Below are 17,590 nucleotides of genomic sequence, written 5' to 3'. Positions count from 1 at the left end.
TTTCTTTTCCGGCGCTGAGTTCCGTCCTAGGGGCTCAAATCCGGAAAAGAACTGATCAGTTTTATCCCCATGCATTCTGAATGGAGAGTCAGTCCTTCAGGATGCATCAGGATGTCTTCAGTTCAGTCTTTTTGACTGATCAGGCTTTTCAGAAAAACGTAGCATGCAGTATTTTTACCTCCGGCCAAAAAGCCTGAACACTTTGACTGAACGCCGGATCAGGCCTTTTTCCCATTGACTTGCATTAACGCCTGATCTGGCACTGTGTGTTCAGTCAAAACGGATCCGGCTTTTGCATGTTAAACCCGAAAAATGTGAAAAAAAAGTTAAAGTCCATAAATGCCGGATCCGTTTTTTCCAATGCATTTTTTCATTGTGATCAAAATCCTGATCAGGATTCAAATGTAATCCGTTTTCACACGTTTTTCCGGATCCGGCGGGCAGTTCCGGTGTCGGAATTGAACGCCGGATTAAAACAACGCTAGTGTGAAAGTAGCCTAACCCGAAAAAATGTGCGATAGGGTTAGAAGAGACTAAGTACCTGGGGTATGTCATTGGGCGCGGAGTCATCAAGCCCCAAGTGAACAAAATAGAGGTGATACGGAATTGGCCCTGACCTGTCACCACTAGGCGAATAAAGTCATTCCTGGGAATGGTGGGCTATTACATGAGGTTTGTTCCCCACTTTTCTACTCTAGCCGCGCCCTTGACAGGGCTCTTGAAGGGACGAAAATCAGTGATGGTTCGCTGGGATGATATACCCATAGACGAATGCCTGAACTGGGGGCTTATCAATAGTTAATTTGCTCAGACATAGCTGTACTTCTTGCATAAAGGTAGTGATATTTGGGAGAAACTATTACTGATTCCCCTGTGATAGTGATATGACACTGGCAGCTCACTGGTGAAGGAGGCGGTGCGGGAAATAAGAAGGGGAAAGGAAAGATAAGGGAAGAACCCTTTGCAACCGTTGAAAAAAGAAACACGTAATAGGCGCCAAGGCTCACTGGTGAACACAGATGAAAAGTACAAGATTAATATCTCTGCCTCCGTTTTGCCCTCTACCGTTGCATTTTCATGATGATCTTTTAAAGGGCCAGTATTTTCTTTTTGCCATTTATATATTTAGAAAAATGTTTGGGTGTGGCAGCGACCTGTGTATACACACATAGGGAATGAGTGTGTATCAGTCACTGATAATACGGCCCCATGTACAAATGAGCTCAGAAAGAGCAGAGATTTAAATGTATAAATTACAAATATTAATGAATCTTTTCAATAAATATATATATATATCAATCTTCTCAGCTTCTCCTGCTGCATAACATGCTGCTGAACCTATATATAATTCTGTGGGGTACTAGGTTGCTGGCACGTATCTGTGTGATCCTGTGCTACTGACCTATTGTAACTAATTTTGTGTGATGCTATGCTGTTGTCCTGTTCTCACAACATGTACCCTCGGGGTCTATATGCAGTTCAACAGGCAGATATCACCATTCTACTAGGTAATAAGATGAGACTTGTTTCTGTAATCTGTGGTTTTATTAACCGGCAGTAGATAAGGTAAACTATAAGAAAAAAGGAACATACAAAGAACTGAATGTACAGCACAATGTACACAAAGCTCATAAGAAAACATTAATTAATCCCTTACCGACGATGCTTGAGTAAAGAGACACACAATGTGCAGCTGATCCTTCCAAGAGGTGAAGGAAAATGGCAGAAGGTGCCTGTCAATTTCCCACAAAAAAGGGTTTATCCAAGAACAGGCGAGAACTGGGATGGTACCATTACCCACCAGTCCCCCTAGTTTGGCACACTTTCATATCTTTCCCACAAAGCCCTGCGAGCAGGAAGTCAGGTGACCTAATGAATATTCATAGCTTATAACAAACAACAATGCGCTTACAGCTAAAGGTCACTAGGTGGCACTGTAGGCACACATATGAACACTAACAAAAAACGATGCAATGGCTACTGAAGAGAAGACAGTACAGCTGTTAAATCAATGCAGATATCCCAACCTGCAAAAACTCATTTCAGGGAGGTTTTCTTCTTTTTTCTTTCACAAACTTTTTATTACATTTTCCAGACATATGCAGTATCTGCACACTTTTCTCTATGGTGTGGAGGACTGGGCTCATTACCCTGCCCCAAATTATCCTATTTATGTACATGATTAAAGGGATTCTGTCACCACCAATAAGCCCTGTGAGCTAAACATATGCTCATGTCCAGGGTAGCATTCTGATTTCTAAGGTGGCCTTATAAAAGCTATTTGTGACTTTATTCTGTGGAAAAACAGGTTTTACTAACCTGTCAATCATTGAATTAAGGTGCCCAAGCAGGGGAGGTCTGTGGATGCATGGTGCCAGGCCGTACACATCACGGTTCGTGCCCAGCGCCGCCTTCTACTCCTCATTGCCGCCTCTCCCTCTCTCTCCTCCCGCTTTGAGATCCCGCGCGTGCGCACAGGCTCAGCGAGTGAGTAAACTAGAGATGGGAAGTTCGGATCTTTCACATGAATCGGTTCATTTGAATCAGTTCATTCAAATGAACCGATTCATGAATCGAATCTTTGGTTCATTCGCTGAGCTGACAAGAAACAAGTGAACCGAAGCTTAGGTTGCACAATGCGCATGCGCGGATGCTTCAATTCACTTGCTTACTCGCTGAGTCGGCTCTTGGTCTGAGTCAGGAAGTTTATTCTTTAAATCCCTGTGTGTAATTATCTATCCCACTGTAGGAAAAAACAAGCATCCAGGGGGGGTGAATTTAACACTGGGGTAAATAATATAATTAAAATGGAGGGTTAAATGTGTAAATGTATTTAGAAAAAATACATCTCTCTCAATAGTTCTATAGCCACTGAATGAGACAGAAGAAGAGATGCCTTTAACATGTATATCTCCTTGAGAAGCCAATTTGACCCTAAAGGGTTAATTCAACCTGTAATCTAAACTCTGTCCTGTCACTTCTCTTATCTCTCTGCTCTGCTATCAGTAAACCTTTCCGATATATTGTTTCACATGCGGGTGTCAGGGAGCCGCTATCTAATAGCGGGAGACTGCCTGTACCTCCGGGAGACTTGAGATCCCTGTCAATGTATCGTAACCTTCAAATGGTGCTGTATTTATGTTATGAGCTAGGGTTCGGGGGGGGGGGGGGGGGGGAACATATGCAGCACTCTGGACTTCCTGGGAGGCATGATGGTGGCGTTGCAGAGGATGGAAGTGGTGGTGAGAGCAATGGGCGGTTACTCACAGTGGCTAGTTCTTCTCCAGTTCTCCCTGGGCCGGGGATGCAGTGGCTGGAGGGGCACAACCGTTCTTCCCCTCGTGGCACATCCTGGAGTTTTGGGGTCTCCTGCCTGGTGGTGGTGGCTGGAGTGCCCTTTATGGCGGATTTGTGGGTGGCGAGGTGCAAGGAAGGAGGACAGTGCAAAGGCTAGCAAATTCTGGAGGCATTGACCAGATCTGGCTTGATTATAACAAGGAACAGTCTCTTTACTCTTTAATGATGATGATTGCAGTACAAATACAAGGAATAGATACAGTTTTCAAGTATCTCACAGAAGAGCTTTCTCCAAAGGGCTGTATATAGGAAATGGCTGTCATGATCATCCTTTCTGAGTCTCTTTCTATAGATACTAGCAATCTTCCCCATTTCATCATAGGTGTGCAATCACTCTCAATATACCTTCTGCAATGTTCAGTCTGTGGGATACAGTGTTGGTTCAGTCTGTGGGATACAGCCATAAATCGTTTGGCCAGTACATCTCAGAAGTGCGGTGGGCTCCACAAGCAATTAACCCTTTCCACATGAAGTAAATTCTATTGCCATAAATGTGTGTTTATCTCACTGTCTCAGTCCAGCATGGCCTTTTTTGGCACTCAACCATCTGTAAATATTCAATGATTCCTTCCCTCAAAGAATAATCCTTAGTGAAGTTGCTTTCTGGCAGTTTTCCACTCTTAGGAATTGTGTTTTCCTGGATAAAAGTTCTCAGGTCTACTGGGCAGCATCACAAATCACAGCCTCCAGCTACGCTCCAAGGCTGGGGTCAGATAAGATAAGATGCTGCTAGACATACAGCCAGACTGGTCTGTAAACCATCCACAACACAGCAAAGGGGCTGGGCCAGCCTGTCTCCTGGCAACTACACTAAGACTTGCCAGTTAACTATTTCCTACCTATATGTTACATTTTTGAATGCGTAGTGCACAGATTATCCTAGTAAAAATTTAACAGCTTTAAGGTGTGAATCATATCATTAACCCATTTAACAGTGAACCAGCGGGTCACCGTATGTATGCCATAGGCTTATTTTGGGGGCTTAATGGATGAAGGGGATCTAAATGTTATTACAGTCAAGGGTTCATTTATTTTTTTCTCCTACACTGTGGATATTTACTCAGTGGGGGGAATTTATCACGGATGGCATTTCATTTTGTGCTGGAGTAAGAAAGGCCTAAATTAATAAATTGTGCAAGGAACTGACAAGTTACATGTGACTGGTTAGGGGACACTGGTTTACATTTTTGATCATCATTGACATAATTGATTGTAATTGTACCTTCTCTAGTACTATTTCACATATGTAGCCTGCCTACTGAGTGACTAATTTTCCAAATGTTGTTTATGATGTACCAAAATCCATTAAAAATAGAATACAAGTCATACTTTCACTGTAAAAATAAAATATAAAAGAACAAAACTGAAAAACCTGTTAGTAACCTGATGAACCACAACCACTACATGGTGTTGACGGCTGAGATCTTTCCAACACAGTCCTAAGGTTGGTTATTAAAATGTCGAGTTCAGGCAGAATTGGATGTGTGCAAAATAAGTCTGCAGAAGCAAGAACATATGACATGTATTTGGTTTGTCTGTCCGTTGGCATACGCCGACACTGGCCTGCAACTGCACTGCCAAATCCATCCAAGTCATCCAGATCTTCACGTTGAAAACCTCTCCGGCTTTTACTCCTGTGGAGTGACCTACGCAACCGCCTTCTATATGGTGTGACCATCCTTGAAGGCCCAGATTGGTGTTCCTCTACACATTCAGATGATACTGATCCTGGTGTTACTGGTTCTTCCACCAGCGCAGTTTCCTCAAGATTAGATTCAACTTGTTCCTCAGGAATCTCCAGGTTTTCATTTAAGTTTCCTTCTGTTCTAAAGGTAAAAACAGAAATATTTCCAGTGATTCTGTTTTCATGTCTTATGTTGAACTATGAACAATAATTGCTGCCTCCCTCCATACTACTGACAGTGGCTTCCAAATTACAGCTTTTAACACTGGAATCTGGAGAAACTGTAACCATACAGGGAATAATGCTAGACCAATATGAGCTAGAGAGCTTTCCAAGGTTCAGAATGAAGCCTAGATTATTTCAGCTGATCAGTGGGGGTGCCAGGTGTTGGACTGCCACTGATTTGATAATGATGACCTGTCCCTAAGATAGGTCATCAATATTGAAGTACTGGAAAACCCCTCTAATAATTTAATTAAAATTTTCAACTGTTCCACATACTCTGCTTTTGTCACGGCTGAGGATGGGGGAAATCCTCAGCCGTGCGATGTCAGTTGATGTTTTGGCTGCTCGGCCAGGACAGCAGGATTAGGGAGCAGGTCACCTCCTAAAGCGTCCCTAACCTGACCCTAACTCCTAGCTGCATGGGCCGACCTTTAAGGTAGGAGGACCCATGCTCCGGAACCTCGGATCCCTAACTCACCCTCCGACCGGTCCCTGGACTAGGAGTCAAGGTAAGACGGCCTGTTCCTACTGTACACGGAGGAACAGGGGTCTCACTGGCCAAGCTGCAGGGAAAAAGGGGACACAAACAAACTTACGGATATGGCAGGTGAACTATCCGAGTTCCACCTACCTGCCACAGCCCTGCTGACTGGATCCCTGTGCAAACAGGAATCCAGATCCATAAGCTGCACTAAACAACATAGGACAGGAAAACATCAAATAGACATCACACATAAACTTAACATAAACTAAAATGTGACATATGGTTTATGAACCACAAGGGTGGCTCTCACTGGCAGTTGGTAAACACAGGCGGCTGCTATCAGCTAAGCATGGCTGAAGCAACCTCCTGAGCCCTGCCAAACACCAAGGCTATATAGGCCTAAGAGGCCACACCCAACGGTCAGATCCACCCAGTGACATCACACACACTGGGAAGGGAGTTAACCCTTCCAGAACCAAAGAAGGGAAACACACATACATAAAGGAAAGTGCACACAATAACATACAACACAGTGCACACAACACACACACCTAACAAAAAGGTTGCTAGGTGTGACCGCATGCCAGGGCAGCAAGCTGCCTAGCAATGCTCAGGCTACTCTGCTGCTAAACCCCAACACTGGTTGCCCGCGGCAACCACAAGTGAGACCACAGACAAGCGGCCCTCACCCGTGGTTGAAGACCCATGCAAAACCGCCGGCAACTGCATGCGGTAAGAAGTCACGGTCATGGGCCTGGCCGTGACACTCCCACCCCTCAAAGCCCCCCCACCAAAAAAGGAAACTGGTGAGGGACTCACACAAGGGGATGGGAGAAGGAGACGTCCACTCTCAGTACATGGTTCCCAGGGGGGTCACTGTCAGCTGCATCCTCTCCCAGCTCACACTAGCCAGTCCGACGAGGCCTGCAGCCCGCACCAGCGACAAGGGAATGGAACCACAGAGAGTGGACGAGGGGACTCTGCACTAACGTCCCCACTCTAGTCGTTGCCAGCAGACCCTCCTAACCAGCAGGCAGCTGGACCACTTACGGAGAGCTGCCAGCAAACGACCAGAGATGGGAACATGGAGAGGGACGAGGGATCACCAATACGGACACGGAAGGAAAGGTGGCGGGGAAAAGCCACCTACCGTGCCGTTAACGGTGATCCCCCCGGGACGCTCTCCCTCCGGAGAACGCGCATGCAGGCCACAAGAAGATGGCACTGCATGCTGCACCCTCTTCCGAAGGTGTGCACCCGCACACCAAACAAATACACCGGTGCCATAAAATCAGGGGAACGCCAAGCGAGGCAACGGTGAAGGGATGGCGGGGAGACGCCACTCACCGCGCCGTCAGAGGCGAAACCCCCAGAACGCTCTCCCTCCGAAGAGCGCGCATGTACCCCTTCCGCAGAGGGCGGTACATGCTTCACCCTCTTTCGAGGGAAGACCATGTGAGGAGCCATTGTGGTTCATACTGTCACGGCTGAGGATGGGGGAAATCCTCAGCCGTGCGATGTCAGTTGATGTTTTGGCTGCTCGGCCAGGACAGCAGGATTAGGGAGCAGGTCACCTCCTAAAGCGTCCCTAACCTGACCCTAACTCCTAGCTGCATGGGCCGACCTTTAAGGTAGGAGGACCCATGCTCCGGAACCTCGGATCCCTAACTCACCCTCCGACCGGTCCCTGGACTAGGAGTCAAGGTAAGACGGCCTGTTCCTACTGTACACGGAGGAACAGGGGTCTCACTGGCCAAGCTGCAGGGAAAAAGGGGACACAAACAAACTTACGGATATGGCAGGTGAACTATCCGAGTTCCACCTACCTGCCACAGCCCTGCTGACTGGATCCCTGTGCAAACAGGAATCCAGATCCATAAGCTGCACTAAACAACATAGGACAGGAAAACATCAAATAGACATCACACATAAACTTAACATAAACTAAAATGTGACATATGGTTTATGAACCACAAGGGTGGCTCTCACTGGCAGTTGGTAAACACAGGCGGCTGCTATCAGCTAAGCATGGCTGAAGCAACCTCCTGAGCCCTGCCAAACACCAAGGCTATATAGGCCTAAGAGGCCACACCCAACGGTCAGATCCACCCAGTGACATCACACACACTGGGAAGGGAGTTAACCCTTCCAGAACCAAAGAAGGGAAACACACATACATAAAGGAAAGTGCACACAATAACATACAACACAGTGCACACAACACACACACCTAACAAAAAGGTTGCTAGGTGTGACCGCATGCCAGGGCAGCAAGCTGCCTAGCAATGCTCAGGCTACTCTGCTGCTAAACCCCAACACTGGTTGCCCGCGGCAACCACAAGTGAGACCACAGACAAGCGGCCCTCACCCGTGGTTGAAGACCCATGCAAAACCGCCGGCAACTGCATGCGGTAAGAAGTCACGGTCATGGGCCTGGCCGTGACAGCTTTTTATTTGTAGTTTTAATGTTGTCATTAAAAAAAACAGGCCTGTTTTTTCTGGAGGCATTGTCCTTTTGCCAATATTTAAACTGGTTATCCAGCATAGATGCCGACAATGGTGGTACCCTGTGCTCATTTTAATAAAAAACAAATCTGTCCGCAATCCTGCGCTGCTGCACTGTTCTCAGCCACGTCTGGTCCTTCAGTGGTCACATGTGCTAGAACATACGAGTGCTGAGGCTGATGACTGGTTGCAATTAGAGATGAGCAAATTTCATGTTATGAAATTCGTTCACGCTTCGTTGGGTGGTAAAAGCAGAATTGCATTATGGATTCCGTTACCACGGACCATAACGCAATTCTACGACGGAATGCATTCTGTTATTCATTCCGTCATAATAGAAGTCTATGGGCTGCATAACGGATCTGTCCCATTCCCGTTATGCAGGAGAGGACTCCCCTGCATAATGGAATCGGGACGGATCCGTTATGCAGGCCATAGACTTCTATTATGACGGAATGCCTCTAAAGGCTTTCCGTTATACATTCCGTCGTAGAATTGTGTTATGGTCCGTGGCAACAGAATCCATAATGCAATTCTGCTTTTACCACCAAACAAAGCGTGAACGAATTTCAAAATATGAAATTCGCTCATCTCTAGTTGCAATGGTCAAAAACTGTGAATAATGTGGATTAAGGGAAGGGGTGGGAGTAAATTTCATATATATTAAAGGAAATAATCAATATTTTCAGATATTCAGATAGTTCCAATAATCTTCATTTAGTGCTGATATTTCCTCATCTTCTTCCAGCTCCTTTCATGGTATCTCAAGGGTTCCACTTTCAACCCTCTCATAATTCTCCTGAACATCAGTATAGTTTGATGTTGAGTGAAAAGAGATGGCTGGGATTTCTGATTAGGCTACTTTCACATTAGCGTTTTTTGTGGATCCGTCATAGATTTGCAAAAGCGCTTTCGTTACAATAATACAACCGCATGCATCTGTCATGAACGGATCCGGTTGTATTATGTCTTCTATAGCCATGACGGATTAGTCATAAACACCATTGAAAGTCAATGGGGGACGGATCCGTTTTCTATTGTGTTAGAGAAAACAGATCTGTCCCCATTGACTTACATTGTGTCAGGACGGATCCATCTTGCTCTGCACTACATAGTGGACAGAAAAACGCTGTTTGCAGCGCTATTCTGTCCGCAATGGGGACGCAGCCAAACGGAATGGAATGCATTTTGGTGCACTGTGTTTCGTTCAGTTTTGTCCCCATTGACAATGAATGGGGACAAAACTGAAGCGTTTTCTTCCGCTACTGACGAATCTCAACAGTGGAATTGAAAACGCTAGTGTGAAAGTAGCCTAAGCTAAAAAAAAGCAAGAATCTTGTTTGTCCTCAGTTTCTCCATCACTGAAGGAATGGACACAGCAGAAGCCGTTTCTCTATTATTTCTCTGCTTGGATGTGATGGCCACCTCATCAGGTGAGAGAGGGTTTGGAGTACACTCTTTCCTCCTAGGATGCAACAGGACTGTGGAGGTTATGAAACTTCCTGTAGAAACCTGGTCTCTAAAACAAGTGACAAAGGCATAACCAGTTGGTTTTTTCTCACACTGCCCAGCTGCACCAACAACAAGAACCTGCCACCAACTCTTTCATGCCGAGTATGACCTTGACCTCAAGTAAGATTAGGAACCACTGAAGGTACAAAGATGTGGAGGGGCAATTTAACTGGTGTTTCTGGTACTAGGGTCACCGGCAGTGATGTCAGAGATGGTAAACAGAATTTGTATTCTTTCAATTTACGTACGTAACGTGGGTGATACTTACTGTTGGAGATTCATGTTTGGCAAGAGCTCCGGGAATAGATTTCTCCTTGAGGTAATGGATTCACTTCTTTCTTGACACACAAGATTTATTTTTTCATTGGGAATACCTGTGAGAAGTTTAAAAGCTATATGAGGAAAGTGTGAACAAAGCCTTATGTAACATACAGTCAGGTCCATAAATATTGGGACATCGACACAATTCTAACATTTTTGGCTCTATACACCACCACAATGGATTTGAAATGAAACGAACAAGATGTGCTTTAACTGCAGACTGTCAGCTTTAATTTGAGGGTATTTACATCCAAATCAGGTGAACGTTGTATGAATTACAACAGTTTGCATATGTGCCTCCCACTTGTTAAGGAACCAAAAGTAATGGGACAATTGGCTTCTCAGCTGTTCCATGGCCAGGTGTGTGTTATTCCCTCATTATACCAATTACAATGAGCAGATAAAAGGTCCAGAGTTAATTTCAAGTGTGCTATTTGAATTTGGAATCTGTTGCTGTCAACTCTCAAGATAAGATCCAAAGAGCTGTCACTATCAATGAAGCAAGACATCATTAGGCTGAAAAAAACAAAACAAACCCTTGGCCAAAACAACTGTTTGGAACATTCTTAAAAAGAAGCAACACCAAAAGACCTGGAAGACCACGGAAAACAACTGTGGTGGATGACCGAAGAATTCTTTCCCTGGTGAAGAAAACACCCTTCACAACAGTTGGCCAGATAAAGAACACTCTCCAGGAGGTAAGTGTATGTGTGTCAAAGTCAACAACCAAGACTTCACCAGAGTTAATACAGAGGGTTCACCACAAGATGTAAACCATTGGTGAGCCTCAAAAACAGAAAGGCCAGATTAGAGTTTGCCAAACGACATCTAAAAAAGCCTTCACAGTTCTGGAACAACATCCTATGGACATATGAGACCAAGATCAACTTGTACCAGAGTGATGGGAAGAGAAGAGTATGGAGAAGGAAAGGAACTGCTCATGATCCTTAGCATACCACCTCATCAGTGAAGCATGGTGGTGGCAGTGTCATGGCGTGGGCATGTATGGCTGCCAATTGAAATGGTTCTCTTGTATTTATTGATGATGTTACTGCTGACAAAAGAAGCAGGTTGAATTCTGAAGTGTTTCGGGAAATATTATCTGCTCATATTCAGCCAAATGCTTCAGAACTCATTGGAAGGCGCTTCACAGTGCAAATGGACAATGACCCAAAGCATACTGCAAAAGCAACCAAAGAGTTTTTTATGGGAAATAAGTGGAATGTTATGCAATGGCCAAGTCAATCACCTGACCTGAATCCTATTGAGCATGCATTTCACTTGCTGAAGACAAAACTGAAGGGAAAATGCCCCAAGAACAAGCAGGAACTGAAGACAGTTGCAGTAGAGGCCTGGCAGAGCATCACCAGGGATGAAACCCAGTGTTTGGTGATGTCTATGCATTCCAGACTTTATGCTGTAATTGACTGCAAAGGATTTGCAACCAAGTATTAAAAAGTGAAAGTTTGATTTTATGATTATTATTCTGTCCCATTACTTGCATAGAGTGCCACCTCCTCTTCAAACAGCTGATCGGCGGGGCTGCCGGGTGTTGGATCCCTGCTAATTAGATAGTGATGACCTATCCTTATGACACTTTCAAAATAGAAACTTTGTAAGACACAGCGCCTTTAGATAAAAAATACCTTTTAATATATGAAGATTAAAAACTTCCACATGACGTCCTCCAGGCACCACTCTAGTGGATTTTGGGTGAGCTGTGCAAACTTCTTCCTTTTTTCATTTATCCTGATGATAGGTCATCAATAAAAATAGTAGGACAACCACTTTAAACCGAACACTTTTGTCTAGAAAAACTACTCCAGTTTTTCTTCTCCACCCAATGACAAAAGCTGGAATTTTGGCATGAAGGCGTGATAAATCAGGGCCTATGTCTAAATGGCAACAAAATTGTAATTGTCCATACTTTACACGTTTTTGGGAAGGATTTACCAAGCAAATTCCACCAGAATTCTGGGTCAAGTTGCTCCATAAAACAGGCGTACTGTACATGCCAATCACCACATTTATTACATATTTTACACAAGGTTTATGCAAGCAACTTAAAAATGTCAAGACGTGCCAAATTTATCACACAGCATGCACCACTGTGATTGTTGTTACTGCAGGTAAACAAAGGGCCAGAAGAGAACCAGGGAAATGAGGAAATAGAATTTTTTTTGTTGCCGAAAACTTACTTAGCTTATGTATATATCGCTGACCATCAGACTTACAGTGCTATATATTTTTTTTTACATAACTCGGTCAACCCTTTAAAGTATTCCAAAGCATTATGTATGCTTCAAGTCTGCTACTGTGACTTAAAAACCCCATTAAAATAAAATGCAGTTAAAAAAGAACCATCTGAATTGTACATTTTTAATAAAAAAATATTTCAGATGAAAAATAGTATAACATTATGAAAAATTCATATCGGGCGCAAAGGTAAGCGCACTCATTTCTTATACTCTGTATAAGAAGAAAACTGCCTATCATCAGAGGACGGGGAGAGACAGGATTTGATGTATACAAGGACCCCTAAGCTTGTTCTCTGCATTAGGGCTTGTTCACATGACCGCAAATTGCGGTCCGCTAAGCACGGGCACCTGCGTGTGGTCCGCAATACGGGCACAGGCTTCACACGGTCGTGTGAACAAGCCCTTAAGCGGATTCCAGTCCATGATTTCCTCTGGAGCTAGTCAACAGTGATTTTTGTTTTTCTCAGGGTATTTGTCACCAGTATCTACTGCCCTCAGGTAGGGGAAACTGCATTTAGCCCTGGGTGAAAGAATTCCTAGATACACCTCTGTGAGAACAAATAAAAGCTGAAAAATAAATGTCAGTAACAAGTAATGTATTACAAGATAAAACTATCCAACACAAGAATACATACCTGAACTTTTCTGATTTTCCAAAGGTTCACGCAGATAATTGTCAGCCTGAAAGTATAGAATGGCAGGGTTATTAAGCCTTCTGATGTTACAGTGCCTGGGTATTATTCTTGTTTGTTGCAAGACGCCAATGGTAACACTGAAGGAGCTCCAAAGATCCACAGTGGAGATGGAAGTATCTGTCCACAGGACCACTATGAGCCGTACACTCCACAGAGGGAAACAGAGAAAAGAGTGGAGAATAAAACAAAACAAAAACCATTGTTTCATGAAAAACATAAGAAAACATGTTTGGAGTTGACCAAGCAGCATGTAGCAGACCCCAAAACACATGGAAGAAGGTCCTCTTTTGGCATCCTTGGAAACGCTAGAACACCATTCCCAAAGAGAAGAGCTTTGTGCTGTGGGGATGCTTTTCATTGGCAGGAATTGGAGGATTGAAGGACAGATGGTCAGGTTTGAAGGAAAAATGGATGGCAGTAAATATGGGTAGATTCTTGAGGAAAACCTGTTTCAGTCTGCCAAAGTTTTGAGACTGAGATGGAAATTCACCTCCCAGTAGGACAATGACTCTAAACACAATTCTAAAGCTACACTAGGGAGGTTTACAGTGTACTTAACCTTATAAAGATTATTAAAACCCTACTGTAAATGCCCTAAAATTATTAGTTTTAATAAACTTTCTTTTTTTTTGTTTTCTATGAAATATAGACACCTGAAGTTCAGGTGCCTATAGCGCTTTGTCATCCATACTCCTGTACAGTTAGGAGCTTCACAGCGCATCACTCCTCTGCCTGTACCAGCACTGCTTTCCTAAAGCCTGTTCTATGCCAGAGCAGGCACAGGAAGAGGAGTGATGTGTTATGCTGAGCTCCTGCCCTGCGCCCGCTTGCTCCGCTTTGCTAAAAGCCTTGCATTAATAGACAGATGTGTGTATTGTGCAAACTCAGTTATTACATGTGTATACATACAAACCAAAATGTGTGTATGAGTTCATGCCAGTATCCTGTATGCATACATGTTGTGTAAGTGTTCATTTGTAACTCTATTCCGAGGTGTAGTCAATGGCGTATGTGCCCGGGTGAATAAATTCATTCTGTACCCCTTTTTTTTTTTTTTTAAGTTTAGTGGCATATTTCACTCACTGCAATGCATAGAATAGGCTATGACATTCTGGGCAAATCTGCAACAAAAAGGGCAATGTTGCGGATTTAAAGAATCAGCATGTCTAGAATTCACAGTTTTTTTTTTTGTGTATATGAACTGGTTTTGTTGGGATTTGCAGTGGTTTAAGGGTGAAGTGCATTGCAATTCTACAACATAAATTTTCACAATGATTTCACAGTCAAAAGCATGTCCTAAATTCCCTGCAGACTTTTATTTGCCGCACATGTATGAGGTTTTGAAAAACCCATTCACATGTACTGCATTGTAATTTAGTGGACTGTAAAAACAGTGGACTTTTGGCACAGATGTAAGGCAAATCCACCACGGCCTTAGATGAAGTAGCCTTAGGGTGTAGTCACACAGCAAACAATGAGATTTGACTGCAGTGTTATATTTAGATGCAGCAGTCATGTCATGATTTTTTTTTTTTTTGCAGTAACTGCCACTAAATTGCTAAAATGCTTCAGTTTTGTCATTTGTGTAAAAGAAAATGCGGTAGTTGCACTATAAAATTCGGACACGACAGACACTTCTGAATATAATCTAACTACTGTTTTCTGTGTTTAGTATCTTTATTGCCACACGTTTTATGACGGCAAATGTTACGTTTGTTCCTGTGTCATGGAAATCACAAAAAAAAAGTAAGGAATAAGCATGTTCAGGAGTGTGCAGTATCTTTAGGAATAACCTCATGTAGATGCGGTGCGGGGGATCCTCCTGGCTTTGGGGACTGGTCGTACCTCTGACCGCTGTGATCCCTGTATGGTACTGACATTATTGTATAGTTTTAGGTGTATCACAGACCCTGATTCTATACAAGCTGATGGATAGCATTTTATGTTGGCACACTTTCTATAAGGGCATACATTTAGGGGGTCATTTATTAAGACTAGCGTTTAAGACGCCGGTCTTAACAACCCCTATATCTGGCGGTGGATCCGCCAGAATTATGAAGAGACGCAGGCCTCTACCTAACTAGCTGGCTTACATTTAGACCATTTTCTTCGCCTAAAACAGGTGTAGAAAATAACGAACGAGATAGGCTGGAAAGTCCCCCCCTTCCCCCTTCACGCCACACCCACTTTTTTAGACCTGGCGTGAGTGGGGAAAAGTGGTAGATTGCACTGCAACTAATTGCAATCTGCGCCTGAAATAGGACTAATATAGGCGCATTTCAGAATAATAAATGACCCCCTTAATTACTCGACATTTCTCCAATATCATACAATAGTGGTCACTACTTCCTATTTACCGTAACAGTTTGATATTAAAAAGGCCATACTCTTGCACTTACAGGTTGATCTTTTCTGTTTGGGCTTGGTGATCCTTCAGAGGTGGCCTGGCCTGCAAATATAAAAAACAATATTATCTAGCATTAGAAAGAAGAAAACCTTACGTAGAAGAATGACACATGCATGCTATAGCAAGCACTCTCTCATGGAGGTTGGCTCAAGAAGACAACCCCTCTCCATATGCATTAGTAGGACATATTGACATTACAGGAGGGCGAGAGAGAGAGAGAGAAAGAGAGAAATTAACTCTTACACAGCAAATGACATAGGTAATATATCTTTATTTTATTTGCTGTATTTGGACTATAAGACACACTTTTTAGAAAAAGAAATCTTCCTAAAAAGTGCCTGCATCTAATAGCTTGCAGTCAAGGTGTTCCAGCAATGGTAAACCTTCCTTACTGATCCAGCAGAGCTCATAGTGTTTTGCTGGATCAGTGAGAGAGCTTGTGGTCTGCATATCTCTCTCCCTGTTGGATGCCGATCTATGTAATCGGTACAGGCAAGAGAGAAGGGACAGCAAACATGGAGGGGACTGTGATAAACATCGTCCTCGCAATGCTGAAGGTTTCCAAGCTGCAGTAAAGATGAAGAAAGCTCCAACTTACTGCAGCTTTAAAGACCTTTGATGATGTCATCAGTGGGAGGAGAGCTGTGTGTGTGTTCAGCAGAGCTGTGTGTTATAATGGTGCATTCTGTAGAGCTGTGTGTGTTTGTATAATGTCATGATAAAGGAGAGTAAAAAAAAAAAAATCTAGCAGAACAAGTATGGCAGGACACCATGGAGCAATGACACATGTACTTAGATACATTTATTGAGGTGACTACATGCATCATTGATTTTTGTTAAAATGATCAGTAGAGGAGACACTAAGGTTTCTATGAACCCCTCCATTTCATTAAAACACCAAGAAAGATTAAAAAGTAGAAAATAATTTTCTCTATTTTTTTTGTTGTCTAAACCTGGAATGTGTCTTATAGTGTGAACAATACGTACATGCTTGCTATGACTACATTGTTAGGATTTAGATCTTTGTATAAATTAAACAGGTCATCCCATGATTAAAACCAAGCCACAAAACCTCCAAAATGTAGCATTTGCTTAATAATGTTATTCCTTTATGTGGCGAAACCAACCTCGCCACTGGGTGCTGGAGAATCCTGGTTGCCAGCCTCTTGCCCTAGGATTATGGGCCCTCTCATCAGCCCATGCTAAACTTAAACCCCATGGCAATTGAACTGTATTCGTATAGTCTGAGTGCCATTCACCTAATAATATGCACTCAGACCTGAGCTATCTGGGATATGTTAAATGTCTATGTTTTATGCAATAGCTGCACTGTTAAATATTCTTATGTCTTTTATTGTCTTTTGCTACCATGTGGCTAATGGAGTTTTGCCTCTGCCCTTGGAGATAAATTGGATTACTTCCCAATTGTCTCCAGGACAGAAGACATTGTGTAAAACTGTATTCTCCTGCCTGTGCTAACCCATTGACATTAACCCATTGTGTAAGGTAATTGTATCACAGGCAGAGGGGAGGATTTTATGTGGGAGTGTCTGAATGTATTGTACAGGGTTACTGGTTGTTTTACAAAACCCTGTGGGTGGTACTATGTAAGAATGTGTATATAAGAACAATAAACACACAGCTCTGGCTGTCCACTGCTTTACCCTCAACACAGCGCTTGGTCTTGGGGGGATTGTATGCTGGGGGGATTGTATGCTGTTTCAGTCCGACTGCTAGGAGTGTAAATCTTTCATATGGTTTTTACTATTCGGCTGTATGCAGCATTCATATGGTTTCCAGTTCGGGAGATTGGCGTCTTTAGTAGCTGCCTTTGCATCTGGAAAGGGAATATCGCATAAACTGCGCTTACCCCCTTTTATGCACGGGGTGCCGCAACACTTTATTTGTAGTCCAATAAAACATATTGCATACTAACGTTCAGATGTTCCTGGGCTCAATATTGTAGATTCAATATTTGATTGAAGTTGGGGAGCAGCATGAAGTTGGTTCTGTGTGTCTGTAAGAGAGGAGGTGGGAAGCTGCAAATTACTCAATCTGGGAGCATACAGGAACTTTAATGCATGTTATCACCCCCTTTACCAACGAAAGAGAAAATCTGCTCTCTGTCACATTTAGGAGGGG

The 17,590-nt window shown here is 43.4% G+C and overlaps 1 protein-coding gene across 3 annotated transcripts in view; it reads right to left on the bottom strand.

The window, feature by feature from the left end:
• Nucleotides 1-3,152: 3,152 nt before the first annotated feature.
• Nucleotides 3,153-17,590, bottom strand: part of LOC120996234 — a 142,310-nt gene continuing 127,872 nt past the window's right edge. For 2 of the 3 annotated variants that reach the window (XM_040426019.1, XM_040426022.1), the window contains 5 exons: nt 17,385-17,465; nt 15,441-15,490; nt 12,982-13,027; nt 10,036-10,159; nt 3,153-5,183 (listed from right to left, as the gene is read on the bottom strand). In XM_040426019.1, the coding sequence (XP_040281953.1) occupies nt 4,733-5,183; nt 10,036-10,159; nt 12,982-13,027; nt 15,441-15,490; nt 17,385-17,465 (752 nt within the window). In that variant the 3' untranslated portion in view covers nt 3,153-4,732. The remainder of the gene's footprint in view (nt 5,184-10,035; nt 10,160-12,981; nt 13,028-15,440; nt 15,491-17,384; nt 17,466-17,590) is intronic. The other variant, XM_040426021.1, reaches the window with a different exon arrangement.

Source organism: Bufo bufo, chromosome 3 (genome assembly GCF_905171765.1).
Source record: "Bufo bufo chromosome 3, aBufBuf1.1, whole genome shotgun sequence".
NCBI classification, from domain to species: Eukaryota; Metazoa; Chordata; class Amphibia; order Anura; family Bufonidae; genus Bufo; species Bufo bufo.
This window is presented reverse-complemented; position numbering and strand designations above follow the sequence as displayed.